We start from the raw sequence: 22538 nt of genomic DNA, 5'->3' as shown, positions 1-22538 counted from the left end.
CAGAGAACCTGTCAGGACACTGTGGCTCCAGAAGTGCTCGTCTGCTGCCCTCTTCAATATACACATAGGCAAATCAGAATCATAGAATTGGAAAGGATACTAAGGGTCATCTAGTCCAACCCCCTGCAATGCAGCACTTCAGAGATACCATCTCCAGCCCCAGAAGGGGAAAGACAGACCTGACATATTTTGCCATGCTTGAAACGTCTCTATTTATTTAGTTCCTGTGGCAATATACTGCCCTGGCTTATTAGTTTATTAATCACATTTATATCCCACCTTTTCTTCCCCTCCCAAAAGGTCAAGGTGGCGCATGTAATTCTCTCCTTTCCCCCATTTTATCCTCACAACAACCCTGTGAGGTAGGCTTAAGCCCAGAGACAGTGATTGGCCTGTGAGTTTCATGGCTGAGCGGAGATTTGAACCTAGGTCTCCCACATTCAGCCCCAGGGCTCCAGATGTGGATGGGCTCTTATAAGTCCCATTCGCTCCAGCATGGCCAAGGGGGATGGGAAGTTTTGCAGTCCAGCAACATCTGCAGGGGACCAAGTTAGCTACCCCTGCTGAAACCAGAGCATGCTTCAAGGCTTTGAAACTCCCTCCCTAGCGATGTCAGACTGGCTCCCTCCTTGCTGTCCTTCTGCCAGCAAGTGAAGACAGGTCTTTGGGAACTGACTGTGTTGGTTTTTTAAGGAAAGGACTTTTAATACCCCTGCTCTGCTTCTAGTCTCTCCATTTTAATTTTTAAATTGCTTTAATTCTGTTAGAGTTTAATTACTTTTTAATGGTTATCTTTCATACGTGCTTAGCTTTTAGTATTTCTTCTGTGTTGCTTTAAGGCACCTTGAGTCCCTGTCTGTGGAATAATAATAATAATAATAATTATTATTATTATTATTATTATTATTATTATTATTATTATTATTTAATAGTGGTTTTCCAATCCCCCCCCCCCAAATAGTGTTTATCTTTGCAATGTTATCTTCATTGCATGAAGTACTCAGGAATGTTTTTGGACCCAGTTTTTTCAGCGGGAAAGAATGACTTTATCCATCCCACCTGATCCATGGGATGGCGCCATCTTTGAATCTGACTGGAGAAAGCAAGAGAAAAGCAGGTCCTCAGTTGCTCCCCAGCATCAGGTGTCCTAGGTGTTTTCAAAAGACTTGCCCTGCCCACCTGCCAGCGCACTTACTCAGCTCCCTGCTTGACTTGCAGATTTCTGAATAAACAGCTTATAACAAAAGGTGTCCTTGGTCTCCGTTGTTCTCTCTCTTCAAGGAAACTGCATTCCCCTGAACTGAGATGGTGCCTTTTGTGTGTGCCTGTGGAGTGGACACCACAGGATCTCTGACAGCTGCCACAGTCACTCAACCAGGCTTTGAAATCAACATAGCCGGACGTGTTTCTCTGGGATCCGTCCAACAGGCAGAGATGCCTTTGCTGCTGGTAGCCAGTTCTTCCTAGAGGGAACCATGCACAGGCAATGAAAGGATGCCCCCTCTCTCTTCCCCTGTGCGAGATCCACTTATTTTTGCGGTACTTTTTAATGTGCTATTTCAGACAGAAGTAATGGCACAAAGCAATTGAATCCAGAGCGCAAACGGACCTCTTGACTTTCTGCCATCTGTGGGAATTGTGGGACCCAGACTCAAGCGATCCAGCTTCTGCCATCTCACCAAAATGTTGAGTGAAAGGGCATCTCACAGCCTCACAAGTTTGGATTTTAGGCCACATCTGAGGTTTTCTGGTGAGACTGGACCAGGGAGGCACCTGAAAAATCAGTGTGGTGATGGGGATGGCTGAAACCAGAGTTTCCCCAACCCCAGCATTTTGGAGTGCTCAGGTGTGATTTAGTGGAAACTGTGAGGCATTTCAGTTTAACCTACCAAGTTAAATATTTGGTGCCCTTTATTTGTAAAGGTCCAGATTTCAGCATGGGTAGTCAAACAGTCAGCCTGGATAGCTCCGATGGTTAGAGCGTGGAGCGGATAATGCCAAGGTTGCAGGTTCAATCCCCATATGGGACAGCTGAGCTATTGCTTGGATTAGAGCTGCCATACGTCCAGATTTTCCCAGACATTACCGGGATTTCAAAGGCGGGATTGACATGGGGGGGGGGTGTCTGAAAAGTGGCTCCTTGATTTGGATCTTAGGCAATCCAATTTAAAAACAAAATAAAAAAATTCCTTCCAGTAGCACCTTAGAGACCAACTAAGTTTATGTATTTTTTATTTTGTTTCAACTATGGCAGACCAACACGGCTACCTACCTGCAATTTAAAAACCATGGTCTTTTTGCTCAACAACTTTGGGGTTTGTCTTAAAAAAGCTCAACAACTTTCAGGGTGTCCTGAAATATGGCAACCCTAGCTTGGGTGTCAACCCACTCTGGAACTCTTTGCTGCAGGAGGCAGTGATGGCCACTAACTTAAAAAGAGGACTTGACAAATTCATGGAGGAGAGGGCTATTGATGGCTATTAGCCATGATGGCTGTTAGGGGTGCCAACTTGAATAAAATAAGGGGGACCAAGTAAGCCCTGTCCCACATAATCACATGAGGCAGCACACACATGCCATTTGTATGGCAATGCCCATCAACTGGGGGGGCTGACCCCCTCAAATATTTTATGGGGGGGTGAAGGGACCTCAGCCTCTAGGTCGCACTGCATCCTACACATCCCACACAGTATAGAACCTCCCACACAGTAACCCTGTGCACATGGCAGTGTGTTCCCTTTTCATGCAGCCATGAGTTCCACAGGCCAGTGTCGCTTTCAGCCTGACACCGACTCAGGAGAGATCCAAGGGCAAGGACTCTGAATCCCTGAAATGACAGGAGCCATGGGGGGACCATCTGTGTCACGAGCTGGGTGCAAAAGCCCCCCATATCACAGAAGTAGGGCTCTCCTAACCATCCCCTCAATCAGTGCAGCTGTGTTGGGAGGGGGAGTCACCCATTTTTGCTGGATTATTTGTGTCTAAGAGGAGGAGGAGGAGGCCTGTTAGGGGCAGGCTGGTGATTAAATATTCTGTTTATGATCAGCTTTTGCTGAGCAGATCCCGGCATCTCCCTGGTTCTTGCCTACGTGTGACACATACATAATAGTCCCAGGCACTTAAACAGAGGCTGTTTCATCTTCAAAGCCGTTTTCTAAAGATGCCCTAATACATTAAACATGCCCACCCACCCCCTCCCCTTCCCATGGAAAGAGGAACGGCCCTCTGCTTGTCTCTGGCTGTCCTTCTGATGCAGTCTTCTGCTTCCTGAGGGTCAAGAAGAGGGTGTTTTTTTAGAAAGAATCCCAGAGAAAGAGAGACAGAGATCTATTTTGCTGCTTCAAGAGTTCTCAGAAGGATCCTTGGGCTCACTTAAAGCCTGAGGGGCTGCTTTATAGGGGCCTGCAGAAGCAAAGATTGAGTTTTTTTATAGATGGAATCAAGTGGTATATAAATTTGGTTAATTAAATGAAGACCTAGGGTGGCTTTTGACATGACAGCTGCACCCAAGGAGGTGCTTTTGGGTTTCATTCTCCTGCACAAGTTTGCAAATCTAGATAGCAAGCAGGGATTTGAATGGCATTCCTTCCCAGTTTGTTGCACAAAATTCCCTGCTGCATTATCTGTGCTCCTTGGGGCAGATCTCTCTAGGTTTCTGCTGCCACTAGTGGGCTGCCCACCATCTCACTCCTAACACTCCCTGGTTAGCCCCCTAACCTTGCCTCCAACTCTAGGGAAGAAATGGTTCCTGTCACCGTTTGACTTACACCCGTGTAGTGGGACTGTTTTATTTCAGGGTCCAAGGTGGCATTTTCCTGTTTGATGCAGTACCACAAATGCCACACAGACCCCTCCCAAGGTCAGGGGGTGCAAAGTTCCCATGCCTGGCTCCATCATTTGGGCACCCAGGGGAGAGAAAACCCCACAAGCAACTCTCCCTGGGAGTAAAGAGAGAAGCCAACTCACAATTTGCTCGTTTCTCATGGCACAACTGGCCAGTTGCCCAAGGAGAGGGCCGGCCCTGGATTAGGAGTACGAAAACTTCAGCCACTTCCAAAAATTAACTGGGACCCTCGAGGGACTACCTTGAGGGGCGCCCTTAGAGACAGACACACAAACATCCCACAAACTGAATCTGGTGCTTTTCGAGACAGGGAGATGAGAGGGAAGGTCGATAGTGCGGGCGGAGCTTCCACTCTGCGTCGACCTGGCCGTGTCTTCGCTCTGCCACTCACACAATGCCGCTTCACGTGTCAGGCTCCCGCCCCAATGGCTCTCCCCACCCTTGGCAGCAGCAGAAAGGAAGAAACAACATGGGCTGGCAGGGGCAGAGCAGAGTGCAAGCCGGCTTGAGGAAGCCGACAGCGCCTCTGAGCCCGTGCAGAGCGCCGGCCCGTCGCGGCTTCCCGGGAGGCGCGCTGCCCGAGCAGCTGCCGCCTCCCGCTCCTCCTCCTCCCGCGCTCCGCCCCGCGCGGGGTGTGTCCCGCCGGCGCCGGGCCCGCCTCCCGAGGGTGTAGCGGCGCTGCTGGCGCGGCGGAGGCGCCCACGAGCGGAGCGCCGGCCGTGTGGGCGCACGGGGAGCTGGTGACGCGCCATGCGGTGGCGGTGATCGGGAGCGGCGGCCGGCTCCGTGGTCGTGGTCGTCGCCGCGAGGCATGGCCGGGCTGCTGCCGCTGCCGCTGCGGGTCCTGCTGGCGATGTTGGTGGCGGCGTCCCCGGGCGCCCGGGCGCTGGAGCTGCTGGGCGGCGCGGGCGTCGGGGCGTACGACGCGTCGGAGCGGCTGGGCGGCGGTCGCGGCTCGGGGCGCTGCCAGGCCATCGAGATCCCGATGTGCCAGGGGATCGGCTACAACCTGACGCGCATGCCGAACCTGCTGGGGCACGAGCACCAGGGCGAGGCGGCGCTCAAGCTGCACGAGTTCGCGCCGCTGGTGGCTTACGGCTGCCACGGCCACCTGCTCTTCTTCCTGTGCTCGCTCTACGCGCCCATGTGCACCGACCAGGTGTCCAGCAGCATCCCGGCCTGCCGGCCCATGTGCGAGCAGGCGCGCCAGCGCTGCGCGCCCATCATGGCGCACTTCCACTTCGGCTGGCCCGAGGCGCTCGACTGCGCCCGCCTGCCCACCAAGCACGACCCGCACGCGCTGTGCATGGAGGCGCCCGAGAACGCCACCGCCGAGCCCCAGCGCGGAGCCGGCATGCTCCCGGTGGCCCCTCGCCCGGCCCGGCCCGCCGTCGAGGGCAGGCCCCCTCCGGCAGGCAGCCCGCCCGGCTCGGCTCCGGGAGGCCCGTGCGCTAACGGCGACAAGTTCCAGTTCGTGGCCAAGAGCGCGTCGTGCGCCCCGCGCTGCTCCCCGGGAGTGGACGTGTACTGGGCGCGTCGCGACAAGGACTTCGCCTTCATCTGGATGGCCGTGTGGGCCACGCTCTGCTTCGCCTCCACCGCCTTCACAGTGCTGACTTTCCTGCTGGAGCCCCAGCGCTTCCAGTACCCGGAGCGGCCCATCATCTTCCTCTCCATGTGCTACAACGTCTACTCGGTGGCCTTCCTCATCCGCTCGGTGGCCGGCGCAGAGGCCATTGCATGCGACCGTGAGGACGGGCAGCTCTACGTCATCCAGGAGGGCCTGGAGAGCACGGGCTGCACCCTGGTCTTCCTCCTGCTCTATTACTTCGGCATGGCCTCGTCCCTCTGGTGGGTGGTGCTCACCTTGACCTGGTTCCTGGCAGCTGGGAAGAAGTGGGGCCACGAGGCCATTGAGGCGCACAGCAGCTACTTCCACCTGGCCGCCTGGGGGGTCCCCGCCATGAAGACCATCGTCATCCTCACCATGCGCAAGGTGGCCGGTGACGAGCTGACGGGCCTCTGCTACGTGGCCAGCCTGGACGTGGCCGCCCTGACGGGCTTTGTCCTCATCCCGCTGTCCTGCTACCTGGTAGTGGGCACCTCCTTCATCCTGACTGGCTTCGTCGCCCTCTTCCACATCCGCAAGATCATGAAGACGGGAGGCACCAACACGGAGAAGCTGGAGAAGCTGATGGTCAAGATTGGTGTCTTCTCCATCCTCTACACCGTCCCGGCCACCTGCGTCATCGTCTGCTACTTCTACGAGCGCCTCAACGTGGAGTATTGGACTCTCCGGGCCTTGGAGCACGGGTGCCTGCCTTTCCCCGGGCGCCGCAGCCTAGACTGCACCCTGGAGGCCTCCGTGCCCACTGTGGCCATCTTCATGCTCAAGATCTTCATGTCCCTGGTGGTGGGCATCACCAGTGGGGTCTGGGTGTGGAGCTCCAAGACCCTGCAGACCTGGCAGAACCTCTGCAACCGGAAACTGGGGGGCAGGACTAGAGGGAAGCCCTGCAGCGGGGTGACTTGCACGGGCACCCACTGCCACTACAAGGTGCCTGCTGTGGTGCTGCACATGACCAAGACGGACCCTTACCTGGACAACCCGACGCACGTCTGAGGCAGGTTGGGGCCTCCAGGAAACAGCCGTGCACATAGTTTGTAGCAGGTCAAGGAGCAAGGAGCTCCCGAGAATCTCTTGGTGGGGGGAGATGGTGGGAGGCAGAAGGAGTGGCTGTTTGTGGGCATCTGGGGAGGGCAGGGGAGCAACTTTGTTAGGCTGTGGGTCTGAAGAGAGCAGCTCATGGAAGCCCCCCCCCTCCCTCCCTCCAACCCCCCCACCCCAATCATATATATAGCTCTGCTTCCCAGCCTTGCGGGTTGAACACCTCCGTTGCCAAAACCCAGCCAACTATTTCAGTGTTTCGTTTTGGAGGCGAGATGGGAGAGAGCATTTGTCCAAGTTTATTTAATTCTGTAATTTATTTTAGATTTTTTTTTTTAAAGAAGAAATCCATTAGCTGAAAGAAATGGAAAAAGAGGGAGTGGGGGGGGAGAGAGAGAAAGAAAGAAAGAATCCCCAATAAAACCTGGCTGTGTTATTTCAACTGAGGTCGATGCTGTTTGCAGGAATTCAGGAGGCTTTGGAAACAGCTGTTCCAAGCGCAGCATGGAGGGAAGGTGGGGGATGAAGAGAGTTTGGGAGCGGGGGAGCCTGGATGTCTGCAAGAAGGAGAGCAGCGGGGCAAATCCTCTCACAGCCGGCCTGAGCTTTAGGCCTTGCCACCAGCGTGGGGAGACGGCTGGTCTGCCTTGGGGAGGCCTCCCTGTCCCCCACCCCAGCACCACCCCCTGCCCAGTTGGGGAGCTTGTACAAGTTGTTTCGCACAGCCAAGGCCAAGGACGGGAGGCTGTCAAAATATTTTTAGCCTGGCTGGAGAGTGACAAAGCTGAGCTGGCTGTGCCAAGGCTGTGCGAGTCATCACCCAGCAGCCCACCCCCTGTCTCCCCCTCGGGAGTCCCCAGCGCCTGCCCATGCAGTGACCTTCAGCCTCCTCTGCCGCTTAGATCCAGGAAGGGGCAGCTGCCAGGGGCTTGGGGAAAGGCGACTGCCTCCGGTGCTCTCTGCCAACCGAGAAGCCGGCATCCAGAGAAGCTGTGTTGCGTTGGCCCAGGACATTTCAGAGGCGTTGGGCTTGGTGAAATGTCTCAAGAGCTCCAGGGAAGCTAGGAGAGTGTGGGTCGCCAGCCCCCACCTCCATATAGTGCCCGGTTGTGGTTGTGGTGGCGAAGCAGTGACTTCCCACATACCCGGCTGCCATGCCATTGCAGATGGGCTTGGCCTCTTCTTGCTGAAACACCACCCAAAGCCCCCTTCCACTCCCCAGGCCCCCATCCCTGCCTCTCACCACAGCAGGAGGGCAGGGAGCTCCTTCTTCCCCAGGGAGGCTCTGGCCAGTAGCCAAGAAGAAGCCAGCTGCTGAGCGAGCCAGGGGGCCTGGTGGGGTGGGGGTTGCAGGGATCATTTGGCAGCAGCCAGCGGGGCTGGGGTGGAGGGCAGCCTTTGAGCAAAGCCCCCTTGCTCTGCCGGGCTGCCTGGGTCAGCTGCTCAGCTCCCAGTGCTGGTTTTGGCGCCCTCCAGCCCCGCCTGGAGCCAGGCCTTCCTGCAGATGAATAATCCTTTCCACCCTGGCTCCCCTCCCATCCAGGTGACTGGCCTTGGCGCCTCCAGCTCACTGGAGTCTTCTCTGGCGCTGCTAAGGGCACCAGCAGGCCTGAGGAAAGGAGAAGGGGGGTCCGTCCTGCATCAGAGGAAGCCCGCAAAACCATCTGCCATAATAAATTTGGGTTCCCCAACTTCCACCTAAGGGGGAGGCTCTAGAAATTGGGGTTCCGGCCCCCTTGAGTGATGGAACTGGGGGGAATGGGACCTTTCCAGGCTGATTCTGGCTCCAGACTCCTTTGCCCAGGGATGCTTAGCCACCAGCTGGCGGGGTGAAGGAGAGCTGGGCAGCCATGTGTGTACAGAAACATGTGTTACTACATCAGAGCTTTCCAAACTTTTCATGTTGGTGACACACTTTTCAGACATGCATCATTTTGCGACACAGAAGCTTGGTTTTACTAGCAAACCGGAGGTTAAACTAACTCCGTTCCAACCCCAGGAGGAGCGTTCACACCACACACCTACACACTGCAGGCGACACACTAACATGTCGCGTGCTGCACAGTTTGGAAAGCTCTGGGCTGCATGACTAAGATCTTGTACAAACAGGAGAAATGGCTGCAGGGAGTGATTTTTCCTCCCTCTCCCATAGTACTAGAGGCCAGGGTTCCCTGTAAAATTTATTGGAAGGCAAACAAAAACCACCCCTGCTGTGATGGTTACCAGCTTAGTTAGCTTGAAAAAGAGGATAGACGAATTCATGGAAAAGAAGAGGTTTGCTAGCAATGGCTGCTGCTGATCCGGGTGTGTAAGCAGAACCTCCAGATGCAGAGGCAGTCTGCCAGGGTATTGCCTGTTGCTGGGAGGCACCAGCAGAGGAAAGTTCTTGTTCTCATGTCCTGCTTGTAAGCCTCTGAGTGGCCTGGATGAACCTGGGCCTGATCTGGCAGCTGAAACCACTTGGATGCAGGTACTGGATCATGCCAAGCCCTCAAGTCTTGTTAGCACAGGGGTCAGCAAACTTTTTCAGCAGGGTGTCGGTCCACTGTCCCTCAGTCTTTGTGTGGGGCTGGACTATATTTTTTTGGGGGGGGGGAATGAACGAATTCATATGCCCCACAAATAATCCAGAGATGCATTTTAAATAAAAGCGTTCTACTTATATAAAAACACGCTGATTTCCGGACCATCTGCGGGCCGGATTTAGAAGGCGATTGGGCTGGATCTGGCCCCCAAGCCTTAGTTTACCTACCCATGTGTTAGCACAATCGCATCTCCATGCTGGTGATGGGAGGAGGGCTAGTTGGTATCCTTCAGGCACCCAATTTGGCCCAGGGGCTGCCTGTTGCTGACCCCTCTCCATGCTGGGCGCTGAATGAACCAGGTGCCTGAGCTTCTTGCCTGCGGAAGGTGGTCTCAAGCTAACAGCTTTCCCATCAGTTTGGGAGTGTATACTGGAGTAAAGTGCAAATGGGGTTGGATGAGGCAGTCTCCTGGGAAGAGGAGCTACGCAGAGCAGCCTTCAACAACCTGGAGCCCTCCAGTTTCTTTTGGGTTGCGGCTGCTACTGCCTCTGGGGTCATAATACTGCTGCGCTCCCTGGGGCTGATGGGAACTGTAGTCCAAAACATCTGGAAGGCACCCGGTTGGCGAAACCTGATGCGGAGCCAGGCTGCCAAGGGTTTTTAACCCCAGAGAGGAGCTCTCGTGCTGCCTGTTGCTCACACATGCCTGCCTTTGCCAGCTGTAGGAAATGCCACTGGGATAACCAGCTCTCTTCCTGGGTCAGGGGCGCAACACCTGGCAACCAGCACTGTGGGGCAAGGCCATCCGAGGGACACCCGTCCTTCTGCTCTGGGTAGGAAAGAGCAAAGTTTTGCCAGGAAGGCAGGGGGGCAGTGCTAGTGACACCTGCAGAGAGTGGCCTTCCTGGGCAGCACCAGGAAGGGCACCCAAGTGGTGCCAGCTGCAAGCGGGCATGTGACTCCTTGCTAAGCCAGTGAGGAGAGTTTTTAATGGTGTCAACCTGGAGATGGGCTTCCAACAGGGGTGTCCCCCCCCCGCCCTACAATGGATGTGCACAGATGCTCTGGATGTGTGTTGCATTCTCGGTTGTCATGCTTTGCACTGTGGCAGCAAAAACAGACGTCCCTCTTCCCTCAAGTGGTCCCAGATGTGATGGTGACAGTGGGGTGGGGTAGTTCTGTTGGATTTCTTGCCACCCAAGGGAGCCAGAATCACTTGGCTCTGCCTTCTGCTCTTCAACCTCTTAATAATAACCATCATATATTTATACCCCATCCATCTGGACTATAAATCCCAGCAGCCCCTGAGACTTTGGAGTGTTATGTTACTTTAATTTCATGACCGAGGAGACTCGCCTTAGTGTTCCAAAGTTAGTAAATTAAGCTGACCCTTTGTCTGTTTACACTGACTGTCAGCAGCTCTCCAGGGTGGTGGGGAGCAGGGCTTGATTTCTTTAATAAATTTTAAAAGTGGCACCAGAGGGCAAAGGCTTCACAGGGTCTGTGTCATCCCTTCAGTATGAGGATGCAAGGCAGAGGCAATTAGAAGACGCTCTAGACAACTTTCTTAATTGCACAATGTTTTTTTGAGATCGGCTTCTCTAGCCGATGGGTTGCAAAGTAGTGGTAAATTACATCAGGTGGTTTCCTGGGCCAACATGGTGAATCCAGGCTTGGGCACAACTTTCCTAGAGAGAGGACCTCCACTTGAAATATGAGACTTACCTAGACCAGGGGTTTCCAAAGTGTGGTCCGCAGACCACCAGTGGGCCGTGGTGTGTCTATGGATGTGTGGTTTGAAGACAGGAGATGCCCCTTCCAGTGTGCTGAATATTCACTTGGCTTTTCAGTTGTATTTTTATTATTTGTTCTATTGCATTTTGAATTTTGCTGCAACAGGCAGAAAAATAAGTGGTCTAGCAAGACCCTCAGCAATTTTCAAGTGGTTGGCGGCTTTTGAGAACCGATGATCTAGATAGATGGCTGGACAAGGGCTGAGCTGAAACAAGAGGGGCTTCTCAAACATCTTTAATCTCCGTGAAAAATTCTTTCCCACGCCTGTTTTTTTTTGGGTGGGTGTGCTGCAAAATGGGGTGAAATTCCAGACACAGAACATGCAGTCAGTGTTGCACTCCGATTTTGCTAGACAGGCCACCATGTGGCCAAAGCTAGGTGGCACAGGTCTTGTGTTGCATTTGATTCCTTTGATCGTCTCAGAAAGAAGCTCCTGCTTAGAAATAAAATATGTCAAAGCTACAAATTCAGGGAGTTGGGAGCAAGCAGTATGCAGTGCAGCACGTGGAAAAGGGAGGTAGGAGGTGCTGCAGGCAACTTTTTCACTCTGCATACCCCTCACCCAACATTTTTGCTGCTGCAAGCAAAGCAGAGGAAGAAATGAACACACTTGTACATGTATATGACCAGTTATACAAATTGGGGCTTCTTTAGCTGCAGAGAAATGTAGGCTTGGAAGCAAAAGTTCAAAGACCGGTAGCGAAGCCCATCTCTGAATTGTGGAGGAGGCTCAGTTGCCGGATCCCTCAGCCTGCAGCACAAAGCCCCTTTTGGCTCAGATCAGATGAAGTAATCCTCCCTGCCCAGCCATCCATGCAAGCAATACAATTTGCTGGGATTTTGAAGCAGTCTGTTCTTGAAAAACGCAACAGGTGCTTGTTTCTCATCATCAGCAGCCAGTTCTAGGGCCCTTCTGTATGTAAAGCACTTTACAGTTTTGATTGTTCCTGTAAACACCTCTGTGATGTAGGCCACAACTTTCCCCGTTTTGCAGAAATGAAGTTATATACGTCTATGGGAGAGGCAGGAACTGAACCCAAGCTCCTCAAGAGCCAGATCTCGCAACTTGACCGCAGTGCCTTGATCCCATAGACCCCAAGCAATCAGAGGAGTTTTCCCACAGGGGGTCTGGCTTCCCTAGACTAAAACCACTAAGTTCCTTCTAGCCCAGAAAACACAGAAACATCACATCACTTTAAAGTTTTAATGGGCATGCCAAGATCTTTATTCAAACACCCGTGACAGCTTCAAAGATTAAATTAACCCAAAAGGAAGGTGGCTCGCGTGAAGAAGCCAGGCTGCAAACAAGATAGGCAGCTACCTTCTCTGGGCCACGTGCCCCCATGAGGGAGTGATGCTAACTGGTAATGAGCAAGAAATTAATTGAATAAACCTTTTTTTAAAAAAAAGGACTGTGGTCTGGCAGATTCTTTAAATACCACATTTAGCATTCGAAGATGTAACTTTTCCAGTGTTTAAAGAGCTTCACGTATTTACAGGCAGCTGGTGATATAAGTGGAGCGTTGTTTTCAGGTCGGCTGCGAGGTGGTTTGAGGCTGAGGCTGGGCAATCCAATCAGTATAATGGGAGGTCAGGTCTTGGGCATCAGCTCCTGCGCTCAGGCACAGCACAAGCCAAGCCTTGCAACCTACAGAGCACCCTGTTATGGGTTGAGGGTCAGATGCTCAAGCTGTACAGCTGATAAATCTCAACCCTACAAGGCTGCTGGTCTCTAGAGTTCTCACTGAAGGCATTTAAGCAAACTGCCAAGAACCAGGTCCCTCATTTCATACCAAGTAATCCCGGCAGAAGTGCAGGCACCAATTCTGTATTTGTATCTCAGCCCAGACAGAAGAGGGGTGTGTACATGTGGAGCCAAGCAAGGGTGGTCTGCAATCCCTCTGCAATTGGCCCTCATAAATGGCCTATTTGTACTCTGGCAGCCACAAGCACAAGCTCTCTTTCCGCCCGCCTCCCTCTCACAGCCCCATGAAAGCAGCTGGATATCAGAGCCTGGAGAGAAGATGGTTTGCGCGTGGAGACTGTTTGCCAGAGGAGCTTTCAGGGGCTTTCCCTCCCACCTCTGGGGAAGTCAGGCTTCCTGGAGGGCAGGATTATGAAAATGGGATGGAGCTGTCTGCTACCTAGAAATGGGGCTAGCACTAAGTGGCTTCTCTCTTAAACACCCCCCCCCCCCCCGTTATCATGAGAGGCTCCACCAATGCTGCTCACCTCACCCATCAAGCTTAATTCTTCACCAGAGTGGCACACTAACTTCTCTTGGGACTCTCCTGGGTGGTGGGTCCTGGGCTGCACTGGCAATTCCTGGAAGAAGTGGTGCTTTTGGAAGACCTGGTGGTCTCTGGCCTGGGTGAAGACAAGGTGATGAAGGGATGGGTGGGAGGCACAGCTTCTTTCTGCCTTAAGTCAATGCTTCTGAATCAACCTATTTGTGGACACAGCTGTTCATTGTGTGCTTTTGTATGCAAACTTTAACAGTAGCCCACCCAAAGGCAGCTCCTTGATGCAGCAGGCAGCCCTGTGGCGCAGGAACCAACGAGCAAAGCTCCACACTGGTTGGATGGCCATCTGCCAGGGATTATTTAGTTGCGATTGCTGCCTTAACTAGGTGACCCTTCCAATGCCACATGTCTATGCTTTGCCACTGAGAGCCCCTCTCCAGGCTCCTGGTTTGAGAAAGCTGGGTTTGCACAAAAGCCCTTCATTGCAGCTAGAAGAGAGGCAGCTAATTGGGGCCCTACCAGCTGTTGTATGACTTGCAGCTCTCCTCATTCCTGACTGCTGGGAGTTGGGAAGACAACAGGTTCCCCATCCCCAAGGCAGAACATTTCCTTAGAACCATCCCAGCCAAGGAAGAAGAGAAGGGAGGCAGAGGCCACAGGCTTCATCAAGTAAAGAGATGCTGGAGTAAAGACACCACCACCCTGCCCTCTCCAGCCAGGCTATAAATTTCATTTCGCTTATTTTCTCAGACCCTAGAAAGACCAGTAAATACAGGCAGGAAGAAAAACAAGTTTTGCTTTTATATTTCCAATTTATTACAAGTACAGCCCTTAGCAGAATTCCCCCCTCCCCCAACAAACAACCTTTTCTTTAAAAAAACATAGTCCAAAAATGTTTCATCGTGTGGAGGTTGGAAAGGGATGGGGTTGGTAGGGCTTGATAGAACGAAAACTGAAGGGGAGAAAGTGGGCAGGTTGCAAGTGACGCCAGAGGTGTGTTTGTCAGTGCTAGAGCCCAGGCTGGAGTCCTCAGCACCACATCCTCCCATGCCCCAGGAGAAGCAAACGGTGGCCAGGGAGGGCCCGTTTCTAGGAGAGCGAGAATTCCTTGTTTGCAATCCCACAGCCTTGAATTCAAAGGTTGTGGGGAAATAAATGCTGCTTGAAATGGAGGAAAGTCAAAACAGAAGACTGTGAGGTGGCCAAGGCAGAAAAGAGCTGCCTCTTCACCTGGGTGATTATTGTGCAAAGGAGACCCTCCTTTGACCCAATCCAGATTCCAACATCAGGAAAGGGGAGACGAACGAGGCAGGCTGGATGGGGTATGGCTAGGAAAAGAGGGAAGAACGAAGCTACGAAGTGTACAACCCCAATGGGTTCCCTGGGCCAACTCCCAGCTACTTTATCTAAGAAAAAACAAGTGGTTTATAGAGGGGGCCAGGAGGAAGGAATATAAAGCAAACACATCCTCATATAAACTGTACAGTACATGTCAGAGCAAAGACGACTGTATCTTACAAGGCGTTTTGTACAAGGTCACTGCTGGAAACAAGAATCTTAACTAGAGAAAAAAATAAAGATTGAAAGTCAGAGAACCAGCGTTCCTCCTGCCAAACTCTGCAGGATTTATCACACTCTGCTCCTGGGGCAGGGGAGGCCGGAGGGTGGGGAGAGCAACGTTCCCTCTGCTGCATCCAAAATAAGGAGGCTGGAGAGAGACAAGCACCCCCAAAGCTGGTCTGCACAGAGATGCTGGTGAAAAAAAGGGGGAGTCACTCTGGAAAAGTAAGTGCTTGCCCGCCCTCCAAGGCGGCTTCTTCTTCTGCTCAAGAGGGCTGGTCAAGAAAGACAATCCGTCAGCCTATGGGGTTGGGCATCCAAAGTGGAGCGTGGCAGCCTGGACCTGTCCCTGGCTGCCAGGACTGCAGAGGAGAGGAAAGTGACCATTGTGGTTCAGGAGACCCTCGTCCCATCCCCTGCTGTGCCCAGGCTAGAGGGGACTCGCTCCACTTATCCCCCTGGCCCTCCTGCCTTCTAAAAACCTGCAAGAATTGCCTGTGCTGCTGCTGAGGAATTACTAAGCCATCTTTCCCAGTCGAGGGCTGATCAAATGCTTTCAGGAAGTTGCTGAGAGTTAAGCTAGAGCGAGCTGAGGGAAAGCCAGGTGGCCCCTGCTGCCTCCCAGCTCCCTTCGCTGCAGCCTGCGCATAGCCGGCTCCAACCGCATCCCGTCCGGAACGTGGAGGGGGGGCGGCCCTTCATTTCTTCCTCTTCCGCCCCCTCGAGTACTCCAGTGCCTCGGGGTCGCTGTCCCCATCCGCCTCCTCCAGTCCCTGGCTGGGTGGGGCCAGAGGCCGCTTGTGTTTCCGTCGCGAGTACATGTGGCCAGGGAGGTGTTTGTGCATCATGTCAATCAAGCACTGTTCCGTCTTCTCCAGGCAAGAGAGGACATGGCTGCCATTCTGGTTGTACTGCTCTGCGTTGGCAAAGACCTGCTTGATGTCGGAAAGGAAATCCTGCACCGAGCGGTAGCTGCCGCACGAGCACTTGCTTTGCATGGTCTGGAAGTCCATGGGGCTGCTGATCACCTCAAAGTAATCCTCCGCCTCCTCAGTGGTCACCGGCTCCCTGCCAAGGAAGGCCATGGGGTTAGTGGGCAGCTAGGGCAGCACTTGCATCAGCCCAAAGGCTGCCTTGGCCTGACCCTCGCCAGCCACTCCTCCCTGTTTCTACTGTCCAAGTGGTCAGAGACTAACACTCCCTGAAAAAGTCACCATCAAGGCGCAAGAGGCAGAGAAAGGAACCCTCTCCTCTCCCGTCCCCCACCACTAGGCCATGAGCCTAATTCTTCTTTTGAAAAAGCCAAGAATCTCCATGCACCTGTGAGGCACTGAAAAAACACTGCACAGAATGCTGGTTATTTGTAGCCTCCTGGCGGGGGAAGCAGGAAAGGGTTGGCACAGCTGAGGAAATTTTGGGGGGTGGGGGTGGATTACAAAGGAACTCCCCTTGGATCACCAGTTATTCTGTTTGACATGATACCCACTGAGTGATCACTTATTCTTTCTACCCAATTTGCGCAGGTAGTATCTTCCAGTGTTTCAGTACACACCCAGTGGAGTGTGGAAAAAGTGAATTCCATTTTGGGGATCATTAAGAAAGGAACTGAAAATACAATTGACCGTATCGCAAGGCCACTGTACAAGCTGAGGGTTGCAACTGGACTTTTAATATTGTGGACAGTTCTAGTTGTCTCACCCCAGTTTGGTTGCTGGTTTTTGGACCTTTACCTGCCTTACCTGTAGGGCATGTAAAGGTCCAAAAACCAGCAACCAAACTGGTAAAGGGGATGCAGCGATTCCCCTATGAAGAAAGGCTCCAGCGTTTGGAACTTTTTGGTTTAGAAAGGCTGGAGGTATATTAAATTATGTACAGTGTGAAGAGTTTTTCTCCCACTCATGCAATACTGGAGCTCAGCGGGGCCATCCAACAGAGCTGAATGCTTGGAGATTTGGGATAGACAAAAGAAAGGACTTCACACAGCACATTGTTTAAGCAGCACTACTTATCACTGTCACAAGACACAGCAATAGCCACCAACTTGGGCAGCTTTAAGAGAGAACTAGGCAAGTTTGTGGAGGAAGGCTGCCAATTGTTCCCAGCCACAAGGGCTAAGTACTAACCCCAGTTTTGGACACACTGTGTCACTAACCCAGAAGGTGCCATGTCACTGTGCATCAGTCAACCCCACCCTCCTGAATGGAAGGAATGGATGGCAGGAGGGCCCTTCCGGAGTGACTCCAAGTGAAACAGCCGCAACACAGATTCAAGGGGGCAGAGCGGGAGCCTGGCAGGATGTGGGGTAGGTTCTGTGCGGGGCTCAGCAAGGGGCCTTTCCCTCCTGGGGCCTCACCTGAAAGGCCAGCTGAAGCGATACTTGACAAGCTTGTTGAGGATTTCTTCGCACTTCTGCAGCTCCAGGTTCTGCCGGCGAGATATCTTCTTTGTTGGGTACATCTGGGAGAAGACAGGAGGAGGTGAGAGCTCCCCCGAGGCTGCCCAGAATAAACCTCCTCCCTCCCCATCTAGCCCAGCACACACCCCTGGAAGCCAAGGGGGCCAGCACATGCTGCAGGGCACACGCCAAGCGGCCCCGACTGGGAAGAGCAGGTGTGCCTGTGGGGAGGAGCAGCTCAGCGAAGCCTCCCAAGGGAGAGCAGGTGGGCAGGGACAGTCAAGATCATGGTACAAAGCGACACTCAGGACTTCCAAGGCCCACCAGCAATAAAGCCCCAAACAAACGGGGCGGCTGCCAGAGCTTTGATGGGGCAGCCAAGGAACGTGCCCCCCACCCCTACAAGCCGCCAGCTTGGATTTCAGGAGCCCTGCCCAGAGGAGAGCCAGCCGGATCGCTTTCCAGGCAGCCCCACTCCTCCCCAGGGGGCAGCAGGCGTCTTCAAAGAGCTTCAAAAGCAGCCAAGGGATCAGTGAGGAGGGAAACCGTGACCCGCCCAGCAGCACACAGCCTGCAGCAGGAGGAGATGCAGCAGGCTGTGGAAGGAGCCCGGTGGCCAGATTTGGGATGCCAAAGAGCAGCTGAGTGCCCTGCTGCGCTGGAGCGAGGAGAGCAAGGTCCAAGGTCAGCCCTTCACACACAACAAGGGACTGGAGGGGCAGCAGGGCCAGTGCAGGGCTAGCCAAAGGGAAGAGGAAGCAGCTGGCAGTGAAAGGAAAGCCTGGCCCTTGGAGAACCAGCGGATGAACTGTCCTAGGTGGAGAGTGTTGCTCCTTCGAGATCTGAGATTGGGAGGAGGCCAAGAGAGCAGCACGACCCATGTGAGCCCATAAGCTGCACTCTGCAACACACTCCCTAGAAGTGGCCACTAACGGATACAGGGACAATCCACAAAGGCAGGCAGGCAGGCAGTAGCAGCCACTCAAGACACTACCAAGGGGGGTGGGAGGGAGAGAATGAAGGCCTACAATCTTCTTTGAAACGTCAAGCAAAATGCAAGCTGGCTGAATTATGCTCAGGGACAGGCAACCTGGGCAACAAATGTCCTCCTTAGGGAGACATCGGAAGGGACACAAGTGCTTTGCATTGCAGGAATGCCAACAACCCACCATGCTCCCCTTACCCCCCCCCCCGCCTCTCGCCAGAGACATACGGCTGCTCCTGCAGCGCTGGCGGCTATTTCAGAGCCTTTAACAAGCTTCCTGCTCATCAGGAGAAGGGAGAGATGCACACACACAGCCTCCCTGGAGGGATGCCTGGCATACTTGCACCGCCCAGCCTGAGACCTCTCTGGACAATACTGAGGGAGGAGCCTCTTGGCAAGGGGAGATGCACAGAGGCACCTGTCACCTGGGGGTGGGGCGGGGGGGGGGGGGGTTTGTGGCTCTTACCAGCTCATCCATGTCTGCTTCGCTGACAGGAGCCGACCGCTGCCGGGAACTGCGAGTGCCGTGCAGGGCCCTTTTCTTCCCTTGGTGCCGGCTCCGCCTCGGAGGGTCTGCAGCAGGGCCTCCTTGCTTCCCCTTGGCTGCTTTCCTGGGCCTCACTGTAAGACAAAGAGGCACTGTAAGACAAAGTTAGTCGTTGGGGGGGAGGAGCCCAAGTGGCAGCAAGGAAATGGTGTCGCATCCCCCACCTGCACATTACTCATGATGGACGCCAAACACCTCCTCACTAACCCATCTGCAGCTCTTCCTTGATTTCCCACTTATGCGAGGGGATCCCCCATTCTGCCCCTGCCACCATTCTGCGCGGAAAACAGCACATTTGCCAGCACGCATGTGCAATTGGGGAATTGCCTGTTTATGGTTTGCTGCTTTAGCACAGGACTAAACTTCTTGCTCTTTGCCTTCCTTTCTTCACAGGGTCTTGCCCTGAAGGCACACAAGGCAGCCACGTTGCTAAAACTGGGAGACCTCATGTAAGGTAGGTGGGGCACACCTATGGTCTTAAAGGCAGCTGACAGAGTAAGGAGTGCAGAAGCCCCAACACCAGCTTCTCCCAGCAGGTCAAGTGCCAGTTTTAGATGTCCCAAGAAAAACATGACGGGTTGCACTAAGAACCATCCCAGACACCAGCAAGTGGCTGTCCTGGTGAGCTAAGGCACCTCCTAAGCCACAAGGGCAGGCAGCTTGTGCAGGCGCTGGGTGTGCAGCAATTCCTGCCAGCAGGAACAAGGAGAGTCCAGTGCAAGGGAAGGAGCGCTGGCCTTCCTTGGGAGCCAAACAACCACCAGAGAGGCCGCCACAAGGCACCTGGCTCCTGAGCTGGCTCTCCCTTGCGTCGAGAGCATAGTCAGAGCTAAATGCCCGGCAGTCCAACATTCCTCAGGAGAGCCTTCAGGATCAACACCGCGCCCAGGATTAAGCAGAACGCTGCCGAAAGGGGAGATTTCTCCACAGTGACCTTCCCCTGATTAAACGCCTCGTCAAGCTGGGGCCGGGGCTTAAGGCTTTATTTGCTGGGGCCGGGGCTTAAGGCTTTATTTTTAGTGACAGCGACCCGCTTGGGCCTAGGCAGGAAGGAGCCTGGACAAGTTCCGCCAGCAGGCACGCTTACAATGCACAAGGCCACCTCAGCAAAATCTCACCCCATAGCAGCCTGCTCAGCGGGCAGTTTCCCCCATGTGATTCAGATTGCACAAAGGACATAGATAATGTAGCTCCATTGATTTAAACGGGTCCACTCTGAGGAAAGTTTAATTTGGCTACAGCCCTAAGTGGATTTGATGAGAAGGGAGAGAGAGAGAGAGAGAAACACTAAGAGAGAGACTAAGAGAGAACTGACCCAACAAAAAGGACTTTCATGCCGCTGGGTTACCAGGTGTCATGGAAATTTCCTAAGAGAGAGACCAGATGGCCAGTTGATTACAATAACCATTCCATTAACATGGTTACCTGAACCCATCCAAGACTTGTGGCCAGTTTACACATGCAACAGAATCAAGGGGCAAGAAGTTCCCCAGACAACAGGTAGTTGTGAGGGGAATTGCATGTTTCAATAGTCTTCTGTGGAAAGAGACTCACTGGACCTACAAAGCCAGCAAAAGATAAGAGCTTTCTGCTCAGCCGTCTCCCAGGCCCAAGGCTTTCCCACACACCTCAGTTCTCTAATCTAGAGGGAACATTCACACACACCACCTACCCCCACCCCAGCTCCACTAACTGAATGAATAAACTGACTTCTAGCAAAGCAATGGGCAGGATGTGTGTTAGGAGCTGAATCATCAACTACAAGGTATTAAGGGAGAAGTGCAACACATTCACTGTTGCTGACGCTCTGAAGTCCAACACATTCTCCAGGGGAGCTGTTTGCTCAGAGCCCCTGACGTACACAATCATTTGGTTCTGCCTAACTCAGCTTTCTGACATCTCCGCTAATAGCCAAGCTTTGTTATAGATGGAAACATGGCAACTTCGGACAACACAGCAAGGGGAAACTGCCTGGGGCAGTCCTCTTGCTGCAACACCTCTGCGGCAATCCAGGGCATGTGAAATCATCCGCTGCTGGCATTTCAGAAGCCTGCGTGAGCCTGTCATAGCATTTATGCTCCAGTCAAAGGGCAGGCCTGCACGCCAGTGACATCTCAATTGCTTCTGTACAGTATTACACAGTCCGGAAAATCCCCAAGCCCAAGAATGTTGGGATGCAGGTTGCAGCCCTCAAACATTTCCACCACCAAAGGCTGCTACGATTAAAAACATAATGGCACTTTTTAACATTGCCAATCGCTTCCACCTGCTTCCAGAAATTTCAGCCTTGCTCCCCTAGCCAATTTCAGCCTTGCTCCCCTAGCCACTGACTGCACACAGTTTGAATTCAGACCCCTGTCTCTACCTCCACCTCACCGCGGCAAGTGAAGCATTGCTGTGTGAGACAGGAAAGAGGGCCCTGCAATTTCAGGAATGGGATTGAGTGGGAAACCCAGGACAGACCTCCTTCCAGAGCATGGCAAAGTCCAGTTTGGCTAGTGGTCCTGCCTCAAGCAATCCAGCTATTATCCAGAAAAGACCCCCTCACCAACAAGGCTGTTGATGGCTTGGTGGCATTGGCAGGCAGCTCCTTAGCCCAGAATTGCCTGCCAGTCATGCCAGATTTAGGAAGAGGACATTGTGGACCTGCTGTGGGGGGAGAGAAAAAGTACGTACGTTTTAATCCAGCCACCTCATAGTCTTCCTCCTCTTCCTCTTCCCCTTCATCGTCGTCGTCTTCATCGGTTTCCTCCTCCCCAGCATCACTCTCCTCTTCCACAGAGTCTTCAGCATAGTTTCTACAGGGAAGGTTCAACACACCAGAATCAGGAGTTTGCTTTCTCAAAGGCTGTGGTAGACCAGAGGCCTCAGCAGCCCTGTCCTGCAGTGGGCCACCTTGTTTTCCCTTGCTGTGCCATGTCAGCTTGAGGTGGGTTTTGCTTGCCAGCAGCCCAAGCCAAAAGCAGCCTCGGAATCCAATTCTCCTGAACTGGAGAACACGCACATGTCTTTTGGAATTGCATTCAGCCTTCCCACCTGGGGCTGGCAGGAAAAAGGCCTGGCCTGGGTAGATGTGGCCAGCCCATTCATCCCAATTTCCAGGGATGCTTTACCATGACCATAAGAGAGGAGCAAAGCCCACACTGAGGCCAGCTGCCTCTTCGTAACCAGCAAAAGAAACCTCACCTGCCCCGGGAGCTGCGCCTGGCAACAGAAGGCTGGCAAGCCGGACACTGCCACTCGCCTTCTGGGATCTCGTAGAGGGCCGGCCTCAGGCAGAAGAGATGGAAGGCCTTGTTGCACTCGTCACATAAAATGAGCTTGTCATCTTCACCTAGCAGGGAGTAGAAAGACAGAAGGATTAAGGGAGGGAAATGAAACTCAGGTAGGAGACCAGTCAGAGTAGGCCCACTGAAATTCCTGGGCTCACACCCGTGAAGGGCAAGCACTGGCCCTGAGGGGATGGAAGGATCCAAATGCTTGCTCTGAAAGGACCCAGAAAGGGACTGTTGTTGCAAGGGGCCCTCACTGCCCCACCCATTTGGGAGCGGAGGGGATATCAAAAATCAGCATGATGCTGTGGGTACAATAGCCTTGGGAGGAAGCGCCCCCTCCATGTCATAAAAGAGGAAGCACTGACCATATCTCTGCTACTCTCACTGGGAGGGCAACTGCCCATTGCAACCCCAGCATGATTCCCTCTACCCCAAGCCCTGGATGCCCCCAGGCCTGACACACGCACCTTTCTTGCGGCAGACTTTGCACCTGGCATTCTCGGCCGACATGTCCCACTTGATGCAGGCGTCCAGCATGCCCAGCAGCACATGCATGCGCGAGAAGGTCTGCGCTTCGCGGATGGCCAGCTTCCACTTCTCCAGGGCAGAAGCCACCTGGGGGCAGAGGAGGCGGCTCAAGAGGCATTCTCAGCCCTTCCCTGGGGCTCTTGGCAGCTGCCATTCAGGCGACAGCACACATTC

At 53.5% G+C, this 22538-nt stretch overlaps 2 protein-coding genes across 4 annotated transcripts in view; one reads left to right on the top strand and one right to left on the bottom strand.

Annotated features, from left to right (window-relative positions):
* Positions 1 to 4546: 4546 nt before the first annotated feature.
* Positions 4547 to 14664, top strand: FZD9 (frizzled class receptor 9). 3 transcript variants are annotated; one of them, XM_083588685.1, is made up of 3 exons: positions 4547 to 9016; positions 9276 to 10175; positions 10409 to 14664. In XM_083588685.1, exon 1 carries the CDS (start codon positions 4656 to 4658, stop codon positions 6465 to 6467), a length of 1812 nt encoding a protein of 603 aa, XP_083444811.1. In that variant the 5' UTR covers positions 4547 to 4655; the 3' UTR covers positions 6468 to 9016; positions 9276 to 10175; positions 10409 to 14664. The 3 variants fall into 3 exon arrangements, with proteins under 3 accessions (XP_083444811.1, XP_083444809.1, XP_083444810.1); XM_083588683.1 differs by having other exon boundaries at positions 9276 to 14664; XM_083588684.1 differs by having other exon boundaries at positions 4547 to 10175.
* Positions 13867 to 22538, bottom strand: part of BAZ1B (bromodomain adjacent to zinc finger domain 1B) — a 29952-nt gene continuing 21280 nt past the window's right edge. The window contains exons 14-19 of the mRNA XM_083588306.1: positions 22304 to 22451; positions 21748 to 21895; positions 21238 to 21359; positions 18481 to 18635; positions 16988 to 17091; positions 13867 to 15702 (exon numbers count right to left, since the gene is read on the bottom strand). Of these exons, the coding sequence (XP_083444432.1) occupies positions 15333 to 15702; positions 16988 to 17091; positions 18481 to 18635; positions 21238 to 21359; positions 21748 to 21895; positions 22304 to 22451 (1047 nt within the window). The 3' untranslated portion in view covers positions 13867 to 15332. The remainder of the gene's footprint in view (positions 15703 to 16987; positions 17092 to 18480; positions 18636 to 21237; positions 21360 to 21747; positions 21896 to 22303; positions 22452 to 22538) is intronic.

Source organism: Podarcis filfolensis (genome assembly GCF_964270895.1).
Source record: "Podarcis filfolensis genome assembly, chromosome: 15".
In the NCBI taxonomy this organism is placed as follows: Eukaryota; Metazoa; Chordata; class Lepidosauria; order Squamata; family Lacertidae; genus Podarcis; species Podarcis filfolensis.
This window is presented reverse-complemented; position numbering and strand designations above follow the sequence as displayed.

Excerpts from the sequence above, each read along its gene's own strand:
- FZD9 (XM_083588685.1), top strand. The coding sequence starts at position 4,656 with ATGGCCGGGCTGCTGCCGCTGCCGCTGCGGGTCCTGCTGGCGATGTTG.